Consider the following 22,209-nt stretch of genomic DNA (forward strand, 5'->3'; position numbering starts at 1 on the left):
CAAGACCTTGTTGAAACATAACATTCTTAGGACCCAAAATGCTAACTCTGTATTCTTTCCACACATGCTGCCAGACTTTCTGGTGTTCTCCAGACTTTCTGTTTTTGTATATTCTTAGGGGGATTGGCAGGGTAAGATTATTTTCCCCTGTTGGAGAGTCTAGGACCAGAGGATATAACCTCAGTGTCATCCTCTTAAGGCAGAAGTGAGAATGAATATTTTCTCAAAGAGGGTAGCGAATCTGTTAAATTCTTCACTGAAGGTTGTCAAGGCTGGCTCATTAAGAATATTCAAGGCTGAGATAGACAGATTTTTAATCAGTAGGGGAATTAAGGATTATGGAGATAAGGCAAAAAGTGAACTTGAGGATTATCAGATCAGCCATGATCCCATTGAATGGTGGAGCAGACTTGAATGGCTGCCTCTACATCTTATCATCTTATAAACAATGACGGAATCTTTGGTGTTTTTCTTCAGTTGATTGATTTATAGAAAACTAAATCCAATATGACAAGAATTTGAATTTATAACAAAGATATTTCAAAATCAGCAGCTTGTAAATGTATTGCTGATGTACCAATACAGATTACATACACATAATGTGGTTAACACAGCATGTGAACGAGTCAATGGGAATCAGGGGGAGAGCACTCTGCTAGTTGGAGTCATAGCTGGCACAAAAGAAAATGGTTGTAGTTATTGCAAGTCAATAATTTCAGCCCCAGAATATCGCTGCAGGAGTTCCTCAGGGCACTGTCTTAGGCCCAACCAGCTTCAATTGCTACATCAGTAACCTTCCACCATCTTTAAGTCAGAAGTGGGGATGTTTGCTGAAGAATCTGTGATTTTCAGCACCATTCAGGACTTCTCAGATTGTAAGCAGTCTGTGTTCAAAGGCAGCAAGGCTTGAACAACATTCACACAAATGCCAGGCAATAACCATCTCTAATAAGAGAGAATCCAATCATTATCCTTTGATATTTAATGGTAATAGCATTGCTGAATCCCTCACAATATTCTAGGGCTACCATGACCAGAAACTGAACTGGACTAGCTATATAAATACTGTGGTCACAGACAGAGGTCAAAGACTAAGAATTCTGCACCTAGGTGCTCATCTCCTAACTTCCCAGTTCATGTACAACATATTCAAGGAATAAGTCGAGAATGTGATGGAATACTCTTCTCTTGCCTGGATGAGTGTTGTTCCAACAACACTCAAGAAGCTTGACACCTCCAATCCAGGACAAAGCATCTCATTGATTTGCACCCCATTATCAACATTCACTCCCCTCACTCTCCTCAGTAGCACCTACAAGATGCACTGCAGCAACTCAGCAAGGTTCCTTCAACAACACCTTCCAAACCTGTAACCTCTACTACCTAGAAAGACAGTAACAGCAGATACATGGCAACATCATCACTTGTGAGTTTCTCTCCAAGTCACACATCATTCTGACTTGAAAATATATCACTATTCTTTTCACTGTTGCTGGGTCAGAATCCTAAAACTCCCTCCCCAACAGCATTGTAGGTTTTTCCTGCACTCCAAAGACGGCAGCAGTTCATAGTTCACCACCACCTTCTCCAGGAATATTAGTGATACCAATAGATGCTGGCCCAGCTAGCAATGCCCACATCCCATAAACAAATGAGAATACATACAGGCATTGTCACATAGCAATCAGAAATCTCCCTGTGTAATCTCTGATTATCCTGAATTAGTTCATATCCATTGCAGCAGTAGTTGTCCTGAGTAAACTTCAAGCTGAACAAGCAAAAACAGTGTGATCCTGATTGCTGTTAAGTGTAAACATATGCATGCCAATGCAGGACGAGACCTCAATCAGGTTCAACTGTTCAATCTGACTATTGCTAAGTTGCGTAAAAACTGAAATATGACTATGCGCATAAATGAATTTATGATCCCAACTGAACAAGAGCTTGGTCCACCGTCTAGTTAAATAACCGAATTTAAATTTATGATGAGGTAATAGAGACAGTTGATGAAGGGAATGAGGTAAAGGTTAGAACGAAAACAGAAGTTGCTGGAAAAGCTCAGCAAGTCTGGCAGCATCTTTTGTTGCAAAGTTGGGTAGAGTATTTGATGTCTGTAAAATGATAGGTTGGGGGGGAAAACAGTATGTGGTCCCTTTAAAAGATGATGTGTTTTCTTCTAGGCTTGGAGATTTTTGAAAAAGTGCAGGTGCACAGAGGGCTCCTGAAATTGAAACATTGTATCAAAAGGCTATACTGTTTAAGGTTTTTGGCGAAGATTTGTAACTCGGGTTTTGGGTGAGATTATACTGTTAACAGGCAAAGCAGCATTTTTACCAAGACAATAGGTTTTTGAATTTAGCCAATTAAATTAAAATAGGCCCGAGATACCAAGACCCAATTAAATTTAAATCTGATGGTTTTGACAACCTAGGACCAATCCTACTATAAGAAATTAATAGGTCATAAAAGAAGAGGGCATTTGAAAATCAGTGAGAGTCAACTGTCACCAAGAGAACAACTCTCAGCTATAAAAGCAAGAATCGCTGGCTCTCACAGTATTCTCTAAGCTCTCAGAAAACCATCTTCTAAACTAAAGGTACAGCTGCACTCTTAGCTAATATTCCTGATACAAGAATTTGACAGAGAAATGCGTTCCTGACTAGAGAACAGTGGAAAATCCAAAGAATATTCTGAAAGGCATATCCTGGCAGTAATTTCAAGAGATTAAGTTTTAATTTTTTTGTTAATTTGGTTTATATAAGTGGGACTTATATTCATTGGAACAGCATACCATTGGAAATTTGTTTTATTCAGGAATAGGTAGTAATTAATGGAGAATTGTTCGGTTTGTTAGTAGTTCTGTTAATTTGTTAACTGTTAGTTAGATAAATAAATTGTTACTTGTTGTTTGTAGAGTGACTGTCGAAGTTCATTTTATTTCGCCTCTCCTTTATAACAGATTGGGAACTGACAGGCAGGTTAAACCCCACTTTTCACATTTCCTTTAACAGATTATGAGATGAGGCGAGCTTCTCTGGGTGTTTCAGTTTTAGTTACTGGGTGGGGGGGGGTGGTTGACCCCCACTTCGTAACACTGTGAATCAAAATCAGAGTTAACGTTTCCGGTCTGGTGACCCTTCCTCAGAACTGACGGTAGCTAGGAAATTGTCAGTTTATATGCAGAAGATAGGGTGGGGGGACGGGGTAAAATGTAAAAGATAGGTAGGGATAGAGCCCAAAGAGAGAGAAAACAGTTGACAAAGGAGTTGATAATGATCTGGCTAGGAGGATGAACAGCTGTTAATGGAGGCTGTTAGTGGCTAACAATATGTTGTGTGTAATGCCAGGCTATGTGAAAACAAGGCCTGATGTGTGGGGTAGGAGGCTTGAACATAGGGGAGTTCAGGCCCTAAAATTATTGAGCTCGATATTGAGACAGGAAGGCTGCAGGGCCCCCAAGTGGAAAATGAGGTGCTGCTCTTCCAGCTTGCGCTGAGCTTTACTGGAACACTGCAGCAAGCCTGAGACAGAGATGTTGGCCAGGGAACAGGATGATGTGTTAAACTGGCAGGCAAGTGGAAGCTCAGGGTCTTTTTTGCGAGCAGAACACAGATGCTCTGTGAAATGGTCTCCAGTCTACGCTTCATTTTCCCAATGTAGAACAGACCACATTGTAAACAGCGAATGCAGTAGACTAGATTGAGGGAAATGCAAGTAAGGTGCTGCTTTACCTGGTATATTTGGGGCCTTGGATAGTGGGGAGGGAGGAGGTAAATGGGCAGGTGTCACACCTTCGGCAGTTGCAGGGGAAGGTGCTGTGGGGCTGCACGAGGTGGGGGAATTGCTGGGAGTGAAGGAAGAGTGGACCAGGGTGTCCCGGAGGGAATGGACCCTGTGAAATGTGGACAAGGAAGGGGAGGGGAATGTGTGTCAGGTGGTGGCATCTCGCTGGAGGTGGCGGAAATGGTGGCTGATGATCTTTTGGATGTGGATGCTGGTGGGATGGTAGGTAAGGACAAAGGGAACCCTATTGTTGTCGCAGGAGGGAAGGGAGGGGGTGAGGATGGAAGTGCGGGAGATGGCTCATTTGAGGAACGTTTGAGGGCTCTGGGACTATACTCATTGGAGTTTAGATGGACGAGGGGGTATCTAATTGAAACTTTCAGAATACTGAATGGCCTGGACAAAGTGGATGTTGGGAAGATGCTTCCATTGGTAGGAAAGTCTAGGGCCCGAGGGCACAGCCTTAGAGTAAAGTGAAGACCTTTTAGAATGGAGATAAGGAGAAACTACTTCAGCCAGAGATTGGTGAATCTATGAAATTCACTGCCACAGAAGGCTGTGGAAGCCAGGTCATTGAGTACATTTAAAACTGAGATAGATAGGTTCTTGATTATCAAGGGGATCAAGGGTTACGGGGAGAAAGCAGGAGAATGGGGTTGAGGAACTTATCAGCCATGATTGAACGGCGGAGCAGACTTGGTGGGCCGAATGGCCTAATTTCTGTTCCAATGTCTTATGGTCTTATGGGTCGAACCCGGTTGAAGGCCCTGTCGACGACAGTGCTAGGTAAAGATTGGTATCTATATGGATTTTAAGAAAATGTTCGATAAAGTATCACAGTTCCAAAGAAGAGTCAGATCAGACTCAAAAAGTTAACTCTGTTTCTCACTTCACAGAAGCTGCCAGACCTGAGTTTCTCCAGCACTTTCTGCTTTAACCTCAGATTTCCACCATTGGCAGTATTTTCCTTTTATTTGAATACTACATAAAAGGTTGCTTACCAAAACTGAGCAATCTTCTAAAACTCATTCATAGGATGTAGGAATAAATCAGGATATAAAATCAGAGGAAAATTCAGAAGAAAGTAATCAAAGAAACAACAAAGTTGACTTAGTGCCTTGAATAATAAGTTGTATCTGCAGAATGTAGTATAGCATGGTTAATTATTCCATTCAAATTAATTAGAATGAACAGATGTTACACAAGAGTTAACCAGAAACCTGACTTGAAATTGTATTTAAAGGCAGGAGAAGAAACGAGATAGGCAAGAATATTTGAGAATGTTCTTATGCCTGGGCCTGTGGCGGCTGAAGAAGCTGCCACTGATGATAGGGGTGAATCTAGGGTTTCATTGAGGGCTGAAGGACAAAATGTTAAAACTGACTGCAGGAGAGGATATGGAGAACTGATTTTTGAATAAGTTGGAATTAATGGTAAAGAAATGGTGCTATACCAAGTGGAAAAGAGACTGGGTCCCGACCCGAAATTCAACTTTCCTGCTCCTCTGATGCTGCCTGGTCTGCTGTGTTGCTCCAGCTCCACACTGTATGTCTCTTACTCCAGCATCTGCACTTCTTACTATCTCTAAGATTTAGAATATCCTGTTTCTGCTTAATTGAGTGACCCAATGAGGAAGGAATTGGAATCATTGATAAGGAATCAAAGTTAATAATGGGAACAAAACATAAAATACTTTAATTTTCCATATGTAAACTTGGAAGGAACTTTGATAATCCACAACTTAACAGATAGACAGTGGGCTGTGTCAGAGGTGGCTATTTGGTCAATGAAATTAAGAGAGGGAGGGAGGGAGGTCTGACAATGGATTGGAGTTGGGCAGTAAAGGAATAGGTTTTTTTGACAGAGAGATAAAAGCAGAAGTTTTGAAAGGAAGAGGGATGGTTCTTCAGCACAGGTTGTAGCTAGCAAGAACTTTAATAGAGAGATTGATGCAGCTCATGAAGAGGGAGAGGGGCTGAAATATGGAAGACAAACTACAAAAGTAAAGTGTGAGGAACAGGGTGAGTGAAGGCCAGAGGGCAGAGAGAGGACTATTGGCAGAGGTAGCTGAATGGCTGAATTCACCCTTGATAAATCCATGGCCTTATCTGTGTTGGAGATGAGAGCTCAAGGATGGAGAACGAGTTTAATGAGAGGGTGATTCAAATTAGCAATCTAGCTGGGAGTTCTCACCTGTACATTGGCAAAGTCAACACGGTTGAGGTCACTGAGCATCTGATTGATTTGCGATGTATTCTGCAGCACAGCTCTGGCTGCCTGTGCCAAGTGATTCAGGGAGGTGTACCTGCGCAACGTTTGGGCAAAGGCACTAACTACGCCCACCTTAAAAAAAGAACACAACAGATAAATTAATCAATCAGCAAACTACTGCTCACTTTGTATCACAAACTGATCTCCAAACACCCATATGGCAATATCTTCAGTTGGACAAATAAAAAGTTCCAAATAAGCTAAATTAATGGCCAGTGTGAGTTAACCCATGCAAATAATTTAGCTCAACTAGAGTGAAAGATCAAAAACATAAGATAATGGATGTGCCAGAGAAAATGAGTTGATCATTTTACCATGATGGTCTGGTTCCTCGGTAAGGCTGATGTGTTAAACAGCTTCAATTACAGACTGCATTTAAAGTGGTTACATTTCCTGCATTATAATTAAAATAAAAGACTTGAGTGCAATGGTCAGTACCTCTAGTTCCAAAATTAATAATCAGGTAGGTAAATAATTTCATCCTCAACATCTATTAAGAGTTGAGAAACCTTTATTCATATAACTAGAGCCAGAAATTTTGGGGTTTCTCCAAAGAACTACTTCATTTAGAATCACTGGTCTCTCCTGTAAATGGACAAACATATCCCCTTTACTGCCCAATAGGTAGTCAAATGATAGTGTGCTCAAAGCCATAGCAACGAAGTTCAATAACAGTCTCCTATGTACCACTACATGCACTCCTTCAATCTTTGAAAAGTTGTTTGATAAACATTTACTGAGGCAAAACCAAATTTTGAGTCAACGGGCTGACTCAAGAGTGTAACATTTTAAATAAATCTCACCTTTTATTTTAATTCTTGATACCTCTTGTAAAATGCCAAATAACAAAAGTATGCCACAACTTCTCTATTAGTGACAATGCACTCTTCTGATCAGAAAAATCTGATGGTTGGGCCTTGCAATCAGAGTATCTTCAATCTGTTGGCCTGGCTTCTTTACTAATGAAAGCAGGTCAACAGTGCATTCTCCTCTGTCCTTTCCTTGTTGGACAGAAAGCTAGCTGATTGTCTACTGACCATCCTTGAGGTAGGTCAGTGTCCTTGCAGTGACCAAGTTTGAACTGCCAAACAAGGACATTAACCCTGCTAGGTGCAGGCTCTACTGGAGTTCAAGCAAGCATGGCTGCCCCAATAACTGATGGGAATGTTTACTGGGAACCTCTATCACTATGTGAATAGATGCTGTATTAGAATTCTAAACCTCACCTCCAGAAATGATGATTCTGTGGACTTAATTATGTGCAAGATAAATTGAGTTCAATAAGAACATATCTAAATCCCTCCAAAGACAAATTGCTAAAAGCACCTGAAATGTAACTATTTTCTTTTAGTTGACCAAGTATACAGCTCTGAAAAATACAGGAAGAATTTTTGCCGGTTGGTGGGAGGGATCAATGACCGGTGCGGGGGGGACAGATTTAAGGAAAGGGGCAAAAGCTTGGAGGAAATGTGATGAAAAACTTTTTCACCCATGGAGTGATAGGAAATCTGGAACTCACTACAGTAAGGGTGGTGGAGGCAGAAACGCTCAATATTTAAGAAATATTTAGATGTGCACTTGTGATGCCAAGGCATACAAGGCTATAGGCCCAAGAATAGTGAGGTGATTGGAAGCAATGGGCTGAACAGCCTTTTTCGGCACTGTAGATCTCTACAGCTGTATGACTAATGCCAAGCCTTAAGCTACTTTAGCTACTTCATGTAACAATGTCAATATTGAAGAAGTTTATACAGACTTTTATTGCTTGGAACGTAGGAGAATGAGAGGTGACTTTATTGAGGTGTACAAAATCATGAGGGGCATAGACAGGATGCACGCATATATAGTCTTTTTCCAAGGGATGGAGATTTGAAAACTGGAGGGCATAGGTTTAAGGTGAGAGGGGATAGATTTAAGAAGGACCTGAGGGGCAATTTCTTCATGCAGAGAGTAGTGTGTATATGGAATGGGCTGCTGGAGAAAGTGGTTGAGGCAGGTACAATAGCAACATTTAAAAACAATTTGGATAGGTACATGGATATGAAGGGTTTAGAGGGATATGGACCAAATGTGGGCAATTGGAACTAGCTGAGTGGGCACCATGGTCAGCATGAACCAGTTTTGGCCGAAGGGCCTGTTTCCATGCTGCATTACTCTATGACATTGTTTCAATTTTCTTTTTTAAAGCTTTGGTTACTCCTTTAGTTTTCCACAACATAATCACGCTGCAATTCCTTCCTAACATACCCTATCCCTACTCTTTTCCAAATTTTGCTAATATTGTCCATAACCTTGATCTTCACCTTGTTCTCCCACAGAAAAATATTTCAAATTGCTAACATAAAAACAAAATTAGAATGGTTCTGAATATTTCTAAAATGAATTAAAATATTACTTTTTTTTCTATTTTATGAAAACAAATTCGACAAGATTAACTGGTTGAGAACTGTTTGAAAGGCGGCAGTGTTGGATAAAGAATATCATATCCTGTCTTACCTTGGTTCGAACCATCTGCTGAGGGAAGCCATTCATCGCACTGATCAGCCATGCCTCCAAACTCTTGGCAAAATTCCGAATAGCTTGAGTCAAGGCACCTGAAGAAGTACCAAAAAAATTAAGGGCATACCTGACGGGACTGCATGGAAAGATGCCATGCTCCATTAAACATCATCCCCCCTCCTACCCTTGTCCATCAGGAGGAAAGGAATGGAAACAGGGAACAAAGTGCCCTACTCTCAGTCTTAAGTTCTATTGAGGTAATGACAGAGTCTGGAAACATGGCACATTGCTTGCATGTGGCATAGAGAAAGGCATGGACTACTGGAGTGCAGTGTAGGAAAATTAAGAGAATAGTGAAAAACAGAAAGACTTGTGTTATATAAAACAAAAAAGTCCTGGAGAAAGTCAGCAGCTACAAGATCATATATGAAGAGAGAAACAGAGTTAACATTTTGAGTCCAAAAGACTTTTTGTGAAATGTTTACTCTATTTCTTGCTCCACAGATGCTGTCAGATTTGCTGAGTTTTTCAAACATTTTCTATTTTTATTTCAGATTTCCAGCATTTATATAGCACCTTTCATCACGTCCCAAGCACTTTATGACCAATTGAGTTGTAGTCACTGTTGTAACGTAGGAAACATGACAATTTACAATCACTAAGCGCCCATAAACAGAAATGGAATAATGATGAGACCATTTGATTTTAAATGTCGATTGAGTGATAAATGCTGATCAGGATACTGGGAAGAACTCCCCAGCCCTCCTTGAAAATAATGTAATTGGACTGTTTACAGATGGAACACCTCAACTGAACCTGGGCATTTCCTCAGTGGTGTGCTGAACACCTGCCAGATGTTTGTGTTCAAGTCTTCAATTATTTATTGATTAATGTTTGCTATTAAAGGCTGGTGTACATTTGCTGTTTCTGATGTAGAATTTTGTATTTCTAATTCTCCGAACCATAATCCTGTGACTAGCACTGTGTCAACAAAAAGGAACTGACAGGATGCCCATCATATAAAAGTAGAATAATTTAGTGGAAGATCTTTAACAGGATGTTATAGTAAATTACCTAATCTAAAGATGGGAGAGCTGGTGGCAAGCAGTGTTTCATGAAACGAGGACTAAAGCTCCAAGTGTACTGCAAAAATGAATTAATTCAAACGTAGGTTTCTTAAAATGTATCAAATCTTAATGAATGTGCATAAGGAGCTATGTTAAGCTGACAACAGATCGCATGAAACTGGGAGCCAAGTGTGTGGAACTGCAGAAATGTCTTCTTACTCTCTCCTACATATAGAGTATATACTCGAAAAGGTTGTGGTTGTGCATGGGCATAGTGCTGACGATCTTCCATTAACAACCCAGGCCTTATCTTAACCTGAAGGAGAGTTATAACTGAAACATTGACTGCTCCTTTCCTCCAGATACTGCCTTGCTAGTGTGTTATTCCAGCTTTCTGTTTGTCCACCTTAACACACTTGGAATAGATAGGAAGTCATGGTTTTCCCTGGCAGAACAGTTGGTCACCAAAGGACATAGGTTTAAGATCACTGACAGAAGAACCAATAGCAGACTGTAAGCTGTTTCACCACTTTCACAGAGTAACTGGGGATGGGCAGTAAATGTCCACTTTGCCATTGAACCCCCGACTCCCCACTTAACATTCCAAAAAGAATTAAAATCCCAGGGACTCTTTCTAGTTTCAAAAGAAATGTTTGAAGAGGACAGCGGCAGGCAGTGCTTGTACCATGAACTAACAAAACACCCAAAATCACATGATACAAACATAAAGAATGCTGGTAAGTGTCTCAAGAAATTAGAGCCTCGGGCTCAAAATGAAGTATCTTGTCAGCCTTTTCGGCAATCTTCATACTCATTTAAACAATTAAGTTTTTTATTAATTAATGAATTTAAAAAAGCTCAGAGCACATCAGCTACTTGGAGGTGACAGTTTAAATGTAGAACTGCAATAGTGAACAGTAACAACTGTAAACTACTCACTGGGGACGGGTCGCAATACATCTGGAATAAGAATTTCCACCAGTGCCTGGTACAGCACATGATCACAGTTCCTCATCCATTTAATGATAGGTTCAAACTTACAGAGGTTGATAAGTTTGTCTTTAGGGAAAACAGCTTCACTCTCTTCCTCACTGTACAAAAATAAATGCAAACCAACTTCACAACCAAGCAGCAAATAGAAACTCAACACTATGTATTGTTGGCTGAGCTCAGTGTATGTTTTCCATGTTACTGCACATCCATGTCGTAAGTACAGCACTTGGTATCCATTATATACCTTTTACCTACTAAGTAGAACCAACAACAATTTTTGAAAACAAACACTGAGCATCAGACAACTGATATTTAAAGTAAGTAAATGCCTTAATGATAAAGAACTGTAAATCTATTCTAGCATTTTTTTTTCTAGGCTGGGTATCGTGTAATGATTAATTAGCAACATTGTGATGCGAGCTCCTTTGAGGAAGAGTGACCATAACTTGGTAGAATTCTTCATTAATATGGAGAGTGACACAATTAAATCTGAGACTACAATCCAAACATGAAGAAAGCTAACTTTGATGGCTTGAGGTATGCATTGGCTAGGGTAAGCTGGCCAAGGATACTTAAGGGGTTGGCAGTGGATAGGCAATGGCAGACATTTAAAGAATTCATGAATGAACTTCAATAATTGTACATCCCCGTCTGGCATAAGAGTAAAGCAGGGAAGGTGGCTCAACTATGGCTAACAAGGAACATCAGGGATAGTGTTAAAGCATAAGAGGAGGCATATAAATTGGGCAAAAAAAGCAGCAAATCGGAGGAATGGGGTGACATGCTTAGCGTTCCTAGACCTCAATATAAAAACACAATACTGACTGCATACACAGCAGTGCAACAAGAGACTGGTCCCAGGATACAATCCTCATCTCTCAAAAAAAAAAGCAAGCAAAAGTTTAGCTTTGATTGCACAGTCTGATACCAGCACCACTTCCTCCCCTGCCCAGGTACAGCCAGTGTGCCCTGCCGAATTTCAAACTGTAATCCATGATTTCCAACTATTGAAATAGGCAGATGATTGTAAGCAGTTCACTTGAATTTGACGCCAAGATTCCTGAAGCTCCGAAAACTCCCAAAGGAACTCTATGTCAGGAACTGACACTTAAAGGATCAACCCTTCCAGTTTCGAAGGTTTTGTAATATCCGTACCTTACTGAAGTGACAGAGGCCCCATCAGTTGGCAAAGGGGTTGAATGCCAAAACGTTTGCCAAAGTTTTTCAATGTAGTGAAACTGAAGATTTATTACGACATCCAACATTGCCTGTAAGGAAAGCCATCATTTGTTATGTGAGCTGCAATAAGTAATTAAAACCAAGGCTCAGATAATGCATTGCAAACTACTAAAATACATTTTCAGATAACAGCAACAGCTGCTTAGAATGCAGTTATCTAGACTGCTGGCAATGCAAATAAATAAAACTTGACATCCACCCATGACCATTAATCTAACCTATTGTACCTAAAATAGTCAAAAATGTAAATATGGATATTTTGCTTATGATAATTAGTTAACTGCCCTTTAAACAGCATGAAATTACTTCAGTTCTGAGGAAGGGTCACCGGACCCAAAACGTTAACTCTGATTTTTCTCCACAGATGCTGCCAGACAATTTTTCCAGCAATTTCCGCTTTTGTTTCTGATTTACAGCATTTGCAGTTCTTTTGATTTTTATAAAATTACTCAAGTTGTCACTGAAACAAGGGCTTCTCTTTAACAAATTGAAAATTTAGTGTTAAAAATACAGACAAAGTAGGAGACATTGCTCAGTGAAAACCAAGAAAGACCCAGCATAAATTAACTGATTGTAAATTACATGATGAGAAGCTATAATTGGGACAACAACTCGGCTATACATCTATTGAAACGAAGGCAACAACTTCAGCTTGCACTCTTCACAAAATTGAATATTACTTTCTTGCTTTTACATTCTTCTGCTAGACATATATACAAATTATCTAGTTGATTTCTTCATAGTCTGAAAATGTGTGCATCTCACTTCTTCAGGTGGATTTTCTTTTTCAATTTACTTCCAAAATATATTACTGCACCATATATTTATTTTGAACTGCATTTGCTGTCAACTGCTTGCCCCTCCTGTGTCCTTTGTTTACAATTCTTGTAAAGTATGTAATTTCTTGTTGTGTGAAAATAGTCCAAAATATTAAATGCATTGTTCATCTTCCACTATATAGCACAATTTCATCAAAAATAGGACTTTAAGAAACAGTGCCATTACATAACTATGTATATTCAAAAGGTCACCAATTATCAAAGAAGATACACAGCAGCAAACCTTCAAGGAAACTATGGTGAGGTGCCAAAATTAGATTGTAGTGTTAATGGTGGACTTTGATTATTGTAATATAGACTAAGATATCAATAGTATGAAGAGAGGGAGATAAATTTTTGAAGTGTGTTTAGAAAGATTTTCTACATCAGTACATTTCTGGCCTAAAGGGAAAGAACATCTCAAAACAGATATCTTGGAAATTCTGTGTGGATCAGGCACCACCTGTGCAGAGGTAAAGAGAGTTAATGTTTTAGGTTAACAATCATGCCTGAGAACATCATGGCAGTCTGACAAAAGGTCGTTGAAACCTTAACCCTGCTTATCACTGCACAGATGCTGCCTGGCCTGCTAAGTGCTGCCAACATTTTCTATTTTTACTTCAAGTCACTGCAGTATTTTGCTTTTGTGCGATGAAGGAGACATTGCCGAAATTGGCTCTCATCATTTTCAAGTGGACCAAGGAATAATCGGTGACTGCTGATGATATTTTTACGTGCCGACTGTCCTTAGTATCATAAATTTTGAGATGCAATGGAAAAAGAAAAGGAGAAAAGAGTGAAACGGCCCAGCTTCAGTGGGGTGAGAACCAATCTGGTCAAAATAAGTTGGAAGTAAAGAATGCAGGCAATGTTGCGGGCTGCAATTAGAGAAGAGATGGTTCAGATACAGTCCTATGAACAAGAAAGGTAAACCTAGAGTTCTGGGATGACAATAGAAAGAAAAGTGAGTAAAAGGATAACCAGGGAGAGAGTGGAACCCATTAAGGACTACAGTGGTAATTCATTGTGGAGTAGAAGGACGTAGGTAGAGTTCTAAATGAAACAACACTTCGTGTTGGTGTTCACTCTTGACAGTTGAGTATAGAAATCAAGGAGAAGGTCTGTGATATGATTAAAGAAGCAGTGGCACTAGCAATAATTTTTCATTCCTGTCTGGCCAAGGAGAGGTGATAGAGGATTGGAGGACAGCCAATGTGGTATTGTTACTCAAGAAGAGAGCAAGCAATAAGCTAGGAAACTTCAAACCAGTCAGTCTAACCTCAGTGGGGGGAAACTATTGAAAGCAATTCTAAGGGGCAGAATTAGTCTGCATTTGGAGAGGCAGGATGAATCAAAAACAGTCAGCATAGTTTTGTTAAGGAGAGGTCATGTCTAACCAACTTGATTGAATTTTTCTTATGGTGTAGATGACAGCAATGCTTTTGATGTAGTCTATTTAGACTGCAAGGCTTTTGATAATGTCCCCCATGGGAGACTGGTAACGAAAGTAAGAGCCCGTGGGATCCAAGGAAATTTCGCAAATTGGATCCACAATTGGCTGAGTGGCAGGAAGCCTATGTCCAGGAGGGTCCTACAGGGATCAGTGCTGGGTTCCTTGCTTGTGGTTTTATATAAATGATTTAGACTTCAATGTAGGAGGGCTGATCAGTAAGTGTGTGGATTATACTAAGATTGGTAGAAAATAGTGAGGAAGGTAACCTTCAATTAACTTTAGACAGGAGGACATAGACCGGCTGGTCAGATGGGCTGATCAGTGGCAAATGGAATTTAATCCAGGTAAGTGTGAGATGATGCACTTGGGCGTCGACAAACATGGAAAAGGAATACATTATCAATGGTAAGACTTAAGAAACACCAAGGATGAGAGGGATCTTTGTGTGTATGTACATTGGTCCCTTAAGGTATCAGGATAGGTGGATAAAGTGGTTGAGAAGGCATGTGGTATTCTTGATTTTCTTAGTTGAGGCATAGAGTTTAAGAGCAGAGAAGTTATGCTTAGAACTGTATAAAACATTGGTTATGCAGCAGTGACAGTATTGTATACAGTTCCAGAATTTACATTATAGGAGGGAATGCAATTGAGCTAGAGAGAATCTGGAAATTTACCAGATGTTGCCTTGGTTGGAGAGTTTCAGTTATGAAGAGAGATTGGACAGATTGGAGTTGTTTGCCTTAGAGCAAAGGAGATTGAGAGGGTATATGATTGAGATGTATAACATTATGAGGATCACAGATAGGGTAGCCAGGAAGGAACTTTTCCCTTGATGTAGGAATCAGTAACCAGGGGCATAGATTTACGGTAAGGCGCAGGAGGTTTGAAGGGGACATGACGAAAAATGTTTTCACTAGAGGATGGTGGGAATCTGGAGCTCATTGCCTCTAAGTGTAGTAGAGGCAGAAACTCTCATCACATTTAAGTAGTATTTTTATGTGCACTTACAATGGGCATGGAAGGCCAGGGGTTAGGTGCTGGAAAATAGGGTTAGAATAGGGATATAGATAAGGTAGATAGTGGACAGCTTTTCCCCATGATGGGGGAGTCTAAAACTAGAGGGCATATGTTTGAGGTGAGAGGGGAGAGATACAAAAGGGTCTAGACGGGCAAATTTTTCACACAGAGGGTGGTGAGTGTCTGGAACGGCTGCCAAAGGTAGTGGTGGAAGTGAGTACATTTAAGAAAGCTTTAGATGGGTACATGGATGGGATAGGTATGGAGAGATGTCGGCCAAATGTAGGCAAATGTGACTAGAGTAAAATTGCGAAAACTGGGAGGCAAGAGCAGTTTGGGCCGAAGGGCCTGTTTTCATGCTGTAGACCTCTATGACTCTCATAGTTAAATGCTCATTTTGACTGGTGCACACTTGATGGGCTCAAGGGCCTCTTTCTGTGCTGTAGATCTCCATGACTGAGGGAGTAAGCTGAAGCAGAAAAAAAAATGGGTGTATAACTTTCATCAGATTGAGAGCCAGAATGACTACAGAAAGTTAAGGGAGAATGAGTGAAGGAGAGAGAATATGAGATGAGTCTTGCAACATAATAAGGAATCCCAAATAAACAGTCAAATGGTATTAAGAGAAGGTAATCTGCATGTGGAAGCAGGGAGTATGGCTGAGGCACTAAATAAATACTTTCATTTGTCTTTACCAAGGAAGCAGGTGTTGCAAAAGCCATTATGAAAGAGATAGTAGTTGATAAACCAGAGGTAACAGAAAGGCTGGATGTACTTAGTTATCTCAAATTCTTCCTTTATGATTACAAAAAAATTCAGCAAAATTTCCCTTCATAAGGCCAATGTTGAAATTCAAAATACAGGTTTTGTTCAGGCTGGGAAACAAAAGGCACCAACGCTTTCATTAATGTGTATCAGGGAAAGGATTCTCCACCTGACTATACACAAATATAAATGAATACAAGTCTCAGAAGAACCCAAACACATCCAAAGCAAGGCAGGGCATTACACCTTATGAGAACACAACAATCATCACCTGCACTGATCCTGAAAAGGCAATGCAATGTGGGGCCTGAATTGAAGCAACCAGCTCTTCCCATTCTGTTCACCCAACCTCCCAGCTTAAAGCACACCTCACCTCACAGTGCTCTCTGTACAAAATCTGTAAAGTCTTCACTTCATTCAATGTGATATCTTCCGGCAAAGGACAGCTACCAATCTCTGCTTCAATAAACTCTGGCAATGCACGAGACATATCTATTGGGGTGAGGGGAGCAATAATTAAATTAGAATTAGAATTAAGTATATTTGTTGCATGTACTCACGTGAGTACATGAAAAGTTTACAAAGTCACCATTTATGGTGCCATCTTAGGTAAAAGGGTACCTAGGTACAGATTCTTAGGAATAAATTAGACAAGTAAAGAAGTTAAAAAGTCCAGCACTACAGATCTTTACGCCATCTTAGGTACAAAAACTTTCTCGGTATAAAATTTTAGGAATAAATTAGAAGAATAAAGAAATAAAAAGTTCAGAATTATAGTCCTTCCAAGCAGAGAAGACGGAGCGGACAAGTCTGCGCCACAAGATATTATTGTGTTTTACATGTGCGTAATGCTAATTGTCCCTGCAGTTGCACTGCCATTCTCAACCTGATAGATTAGCAGTGTGTCAGGTTAGATATCATGTGATGCTCTTAAATTCATAGTACCAGTGACTGGTAAGTATATCTCAAAACTTGCAACATATTTGCATTCAGGCTTTAATCTGTGATTATATCTTTAAAAATGAACCCAAAGCTGATGCTATCAATAAAGGCAAATACAGAGAGAATTGGAAAAATACCTGCTGGAATTTATTAACATGAGGAAAGAACTGAAGCACCAAGAATGAGCAGCAAATGGTGGGGCACTCTTTCGATGTTGTAGCTGAAATAGGTTTATATGATGTTGGAAACCTTATGCACTCATTTCAAGAGGTCGAGGTGCCAGTGTTGGAGCCAGTGTTGGACTGGGGTGGACAAAGTCAGAAATCACACGACGCCAGGTTACAATCCAACAGGTTTATTTGAAAATCGCTAGCTTTTGGAGTGTAGCCCCTTTGTCGTGTGGCTTCTGACTCATTTCAAGAGGACACATTTAAAATGAACGCGTAGATTAACTCCTTCTGAAATCAATTGTATAAAGATTAACTGACTGACCCAGAAACTGCTGGTGGTGTTGGCTCTGTGCAGCTACAGATTGCTCTGGCGTTGTTGGAGCTGCATGTTGTCCATTCCCAGGCATATTGTCTCCTACACCATCCAACTTCTGCATAGGTTTAAACCTGAAGACAAAGGAACAAAATGTAAAAAAGGGAAATAACTTCAAAAAAATGGAAGAGGTGACTTTACCTTACTTGGCCAATTTGCTTTAATTCAAAAAGAAAATAATTAGAACTTTTCTTAAAAAACTGGCTTGCAAATGTGCAAATACATTGCCCAGCCTAACTATTTTTCATACATTTTAAGATCTATAATATGACTGTTGAAAGAATGTTCAATTTAGTTCCTTTCTTTGCAATGGAACTTCTGCAAGAGGTCAATATCATTTCAAACATTAAAGATACATGTTTGATGAACAGTACTGACCACTATTATTCAGTTACACTCATACTTGTTACATGCTTCAATTGAAATATCATTCAAGGACCTTGAATATCATGAACCATTTAGAGACCAGTAACTGCAGCTTGGTTGACATTAATAGCTGGGGTATAGCATGCTGTCCAAGTAATGAATACCAACATCAGTTGGACAGTGGGACAATGGGATTGTAACTTGCCACTTGGGTCCTGGAGCCCTTTGGTTTCCCAGTGTTGTAGAAGGATGGGAGGGTGTTAAGCATAGCTCACTATCATTATGTCATTTGGACAAGGGAGAGAACAGCTGAGAATCTCAACAAAGTTTTTCTTATCCATTCATGGCATGAAGGTGTTGCTGACTAGGCAGCATTTATTGTCCATCCTTAATTGCCCCTCAGTGCAGTTAAGAGTCAACCACATTGTTGTGGGTCTGGAATCACATGTAGGCCAGACCAGGTAAGGATGGCAGTTTCCTTCCCTAAAGGACATTAGTGAACCAGGTGGGTTTTTCCGACAATCGACAATAGATTCATGGTCATCATTGGATTCTTAATTTCAGATATTTATTGAATTCAAATTCGAACATCTACCATGGCGGGATTTGAATCCGTGTCCTCAGAACGTTATCTGGGTCTCTAGATTAACAGTCCAGCAATAGCACCACTAGGCCATCACCTCCCATTACCATCAGTAAGACTTACCATCTGGGTCTTTATCAGGTTCTGTAAAAATGTCTGTCACATCTGTGTTACCTGGTGAATACAATGCAAGAGACCACCAGCAGACCAAGCATGTCCTGTCAATCCTTTACCATGGAAGAGGATGGTGGTTGTAAATCTGCCAGAGACCTCGTACAACATGATGAGCAGTGGTGAGAATTCTATTTACAACAGAGCAGCTGGACTCAATTTTGCTGCATGCTACAACGCTGGCAGAGATGAAGGTCATAAGGTCTTTGACAGAAACTTTAAAAAGGCTGCTGGTGCAGACAGATAGAAGCAGATGTAGGCCATTTGGTACCTCAAGCCTGCCCCGCCATTCAATATGATCATGGCTGATCATCTAACTTAGTAAATTGGTCCTACTTTCTCACTATACCATTTCATCCCTTAGCCCTAAGAACTGTATCAAATTCCATATTGAAAACTTTCAATGTTTTGGTCTTAACTGCTTTCTGTGGCATAGAATTCCACAGGCTCACCACTCTGTGCGATCTGTCCACATTTCAGATTGAAATGGCCTAGTCCATGTCCTTAAACTGTGAATCTTGGTTCCAAACTCCCCGGTCATCAGGAACATCTTTCCTGTGTTTGATCTGTCTAGTCCTATTTGAATTTTATTGGCTTGTATGAGGTTCCCCTTCATTCTTTGAAACTTAAGTGAATATAGTCCTAACCAATTCAATCTCTTTTCGTACGTCAGTCCTGCCATTCTAGGAATCAGTCCGGTAAACCTTCACTGCACTCCTTCCATAGGCAGAACATCCAATGTCAGATAAGTGACCAAAGCTGCACAAAATACTCCAGGTGTGGTCTCACTAACACCCTGTTCATTTGCAGCAAGATATCCCTTCTACTGTATCAAATCCCCTTGCTACGAAGGCCAAAATACCATTTACCTTCTTCACCACTGGTTGAACTTGCATGCTTACCTTCGGTAACTAGTGTACAAGGACACCCAGGTCTCGTTGCACTTCCCCTTTCCCAATCTACTGTCATTTAAAAATAATCTGCCTTCCTATTTTACTCCCCAACTGGATAACCTCAAATTTATCCACATTATACTTCATCTACCATGCATTTGCTCACTCACTCAACTTGTCCAAATCACATGGAAGTACCTCGACACCCTCCTCACAGTTCGTCTACCCACCTTTGCATCATCTGCAAACCTGTAGTCTTGAAGAGTTGAACATTAGAGGTCCCTACAAAAGAGAACCTCTTGGCAAGATTCAACAAAACAGAATCTACACTTGATGGTAAAATGCATTTCAGACCTGGGATGAGAGATACACAGTAGCAACAGTGAATTAGGAACTCCATGGAGCGGAAGTACTAGTCATTCCAAGGCAATTACAGTCTGCATTGGGTGATGCGACTATAGGAGCGACCTCGAGTTGAGGTTTAGCTGGAGACTGCACCGACATCGGAGGCTCAATGAGGGCTCCCTAGACCCATGGCAAAAACTAAACAGAAGTCAGACTTAATCAATTTGGCTTAAGAAATTTATTACGTACTTCAGCAAGATTGAAACCTGTAACTATATGGATTGGCACAAATGTTTTTCACTGCTCTCACTGCAGAGAAGAGTTCAGATTGCAAGAATTATCAAAGATAACCAGCATATCCTGCCTGAGCTCACTGATCAACATCAGTTGAAGATTCATCAGAGTGCAACACAGTTTGATGAACAAATAGTAATGACAGATTGAAATCTAATATTAGATACTGAAGAGATTCAAGTTCAAATAGAACACTTTTTAAAAAATCTTTGCAGAAAAAATCCTCAGTATCAATGACAGATATCCCATGCCAAGCAAAAAGAAATCCTCCACGAGTTTGAACTGAGCAAGTGAACATGTTGGATTCACCAATAATGTAATCACTAACAGAAAATGAAAGTGTCCACTTTAATCATCAAGGAAGGGAAAAGGAGATCAACACACTTCAGCTCAGATTTACTGCTAGATTGTGAAGAAAAGTCTGCGGACACAACCCCATGAAGCCATCACTGAGGAGGTATGATCAACGGCCACATCTACATGCTACAGTAGAGATCTGGTTCATTGATCCCAAGATCCTGCAAAAAAGAAACTGCCTGTTTGAACAGGACAGCTACCATCCTTGAAGGCAGATTAAAGGTCTTCCAGATATTGTAATGGAGTAATTGTCTGCTTCTACAGGAAAGACGTCCTCAATGAAATAAACCCAAGCAACGGAAGGTCCTTTATTTTAGAAAGGACTTATAGACCTCACACTGTGAAGAACAGAATCAAAGTCAATAGTCGTCAATCCAGAGACCAACTTCCAAGTCCATAGAAAATGTGCGCTAGAAGATCAGTGATACCTCAGAACAGCCAACATCGTAAAGTCAGAGACTTGGCAGGAAATGGGGCTGTGGCAAAATAAATTACATGCACAAATGCATTAGTATTCATAATAGAAAAAGGCTTTGGGGGAGATATTATGCAAGGGTTTTAAAGGCTTAATTCTGAGGAGCACCTTAAGCCCTACCCACTATGATGGCATCATATACACTTGTTGGGAGGAGTTGAGAATATCAAATCAGTTAAACCTACCTCAGGGTCTTCCTCTGTCTCTAACAATATCTATCACCTTGTACCTAGTTACTAATATATAACAATCTACATCTTGTTTAAGACTCTTTGTTAGACTACCAAATAGTCTTCTACTACCAAGCAGGTCCTGTGGATTCCTACCAGGAAAGAGGGTGGTGGTAGAAAATGCACCATATAGCTTGTGCAACGACATGAGCAGTGGTGAGCACTCATCAGACATAACACTTGAAAGTTGGTTTAGTGGTAATGTCATTGATGGGGTTCTGGGATTATTTGGCAGGTGGGAGTAGCGAGACAAGAGAGAGAGTTGCTGAGGTTGCTTAGTTAGGGATGTCAAACTCTTTCACACTGTGGCGCCTGGGTGTGTGCTGGTTGGTGAGATATCCAACTTCAACCTTGGCTGATGTTAGGGTCTTGAGCGTGGGCTGGTTGGTGGGATGCTCAGATTGTACCTTTGTTTCTGATGTACTGGTTGTTGCCGCATTGCCATGTACTGCATATCCTCCTGTAAACGGTTCAGAGGTGAATCCGGCTTCAGACGAATCCCGTAATAGTGATACTTAGAGTTTCCCCTGCAATACAGGAAATTATATATGACAGACAAAGGAATAAGCAGAGACAACCACTGTGAGCAACCCAAGTAATTCAGCTCATTCTTTCTGAAACAAGAGGAAAACATACAAGATAAATTAATTTTCATCCTGGAAATATTTTGCCATCTGGTAGTGCAACTGAAATACTGGATTTATATCAAGGAGGCAGAAAAGTGGCAATTAGGTTCTCTGCAAACAAGTACCACAATACTCCTAATTTAAGACAGTGTTTTGATCCTTGTAGCCAAAATTTCAGCAAACACTGTGCACTATTACAGAACTGCATCATTTCAGCTTTCAAGTATGATGTTCAATGAGACTGTCATGAGAAATTAAAATTAGCAGTGCAGATTTTTTAAGTTCAACACAACTTAATAATACAATAGCCACAGAATAGTTAAGGCCACTCTCATCTTAACAATGTATCAGAGATAGTAGGAACTGCAGATGCTGGAGAATCTGAGATAACAAGGTGTGGAGCTGGATGAACACAGCAGGCCAAGCAGCATCATAGGAGCAGGAAGGCTGACGTTTCGGGCCTAGACCCTTCATCAGAA

At 40.3% G+C, this 22,209-nt stretch overlaps 1 protein-coding gene across 1 annotated transcript in view; it reads right to left on the bottom strand.

Moving 5' to 3' along the window:
* The window catches only part of rfx2 (regulatory factor X, 2 (influences HLA class II expression)), an 87,879-nt gene that overhangs the window by 21,320 nt on the left and 44,350 nt on the right, over window positions 1-22,209 (bottom strand). Inside the window, exons 5-11 of the mRNA XM_048613877.1 lie at window positions 21,512-21,631; window positions 17,340-17,464; window positions 16,279-16,397; window positions 11,769-11,881; window positions 10,560-10,711; window positions 8,551-8,648; window positions 5,977-6,126 (exon numbers count right to left, since the gene is read on the bottom strand). Of these exons, the coding sequence (XP_048469834.1) occupies window positions 5,977-6,126; window positions 8,551-8,648; window positions 10,560-10,711; window positions 11,769-11,881; window positions 16,279-16,397; window positions 17,340-17,464; window positions 21,512-21,631 (877 nt within the window). The remainder of the gene's footprint in view (window positions 1-5,976; window positions 6,127-8,550; window positions 8,649-10,559; window positions 10,712-11,768; window positions 11,882-16,278; window positions 16,398-17,339; window positions 17,465-21,511; window positions 21,632-22,209) is intronic.

This window comes from Rhincodon typus, chromosome 29, assembly GCF_021869965.1.
Source record: "Rhincodon typus isolate 14 chromosome 29, sRhiTyp1.1, whole genome shotgun sequence".
In the NCBI taxonomy this organism is placed as follows: Eukaryota; Metazoa; Chordata; class Chondrichthyes; order Orectolobiformes; family Rhincodontidae; genus Rhincodon; species Rhincodon typus.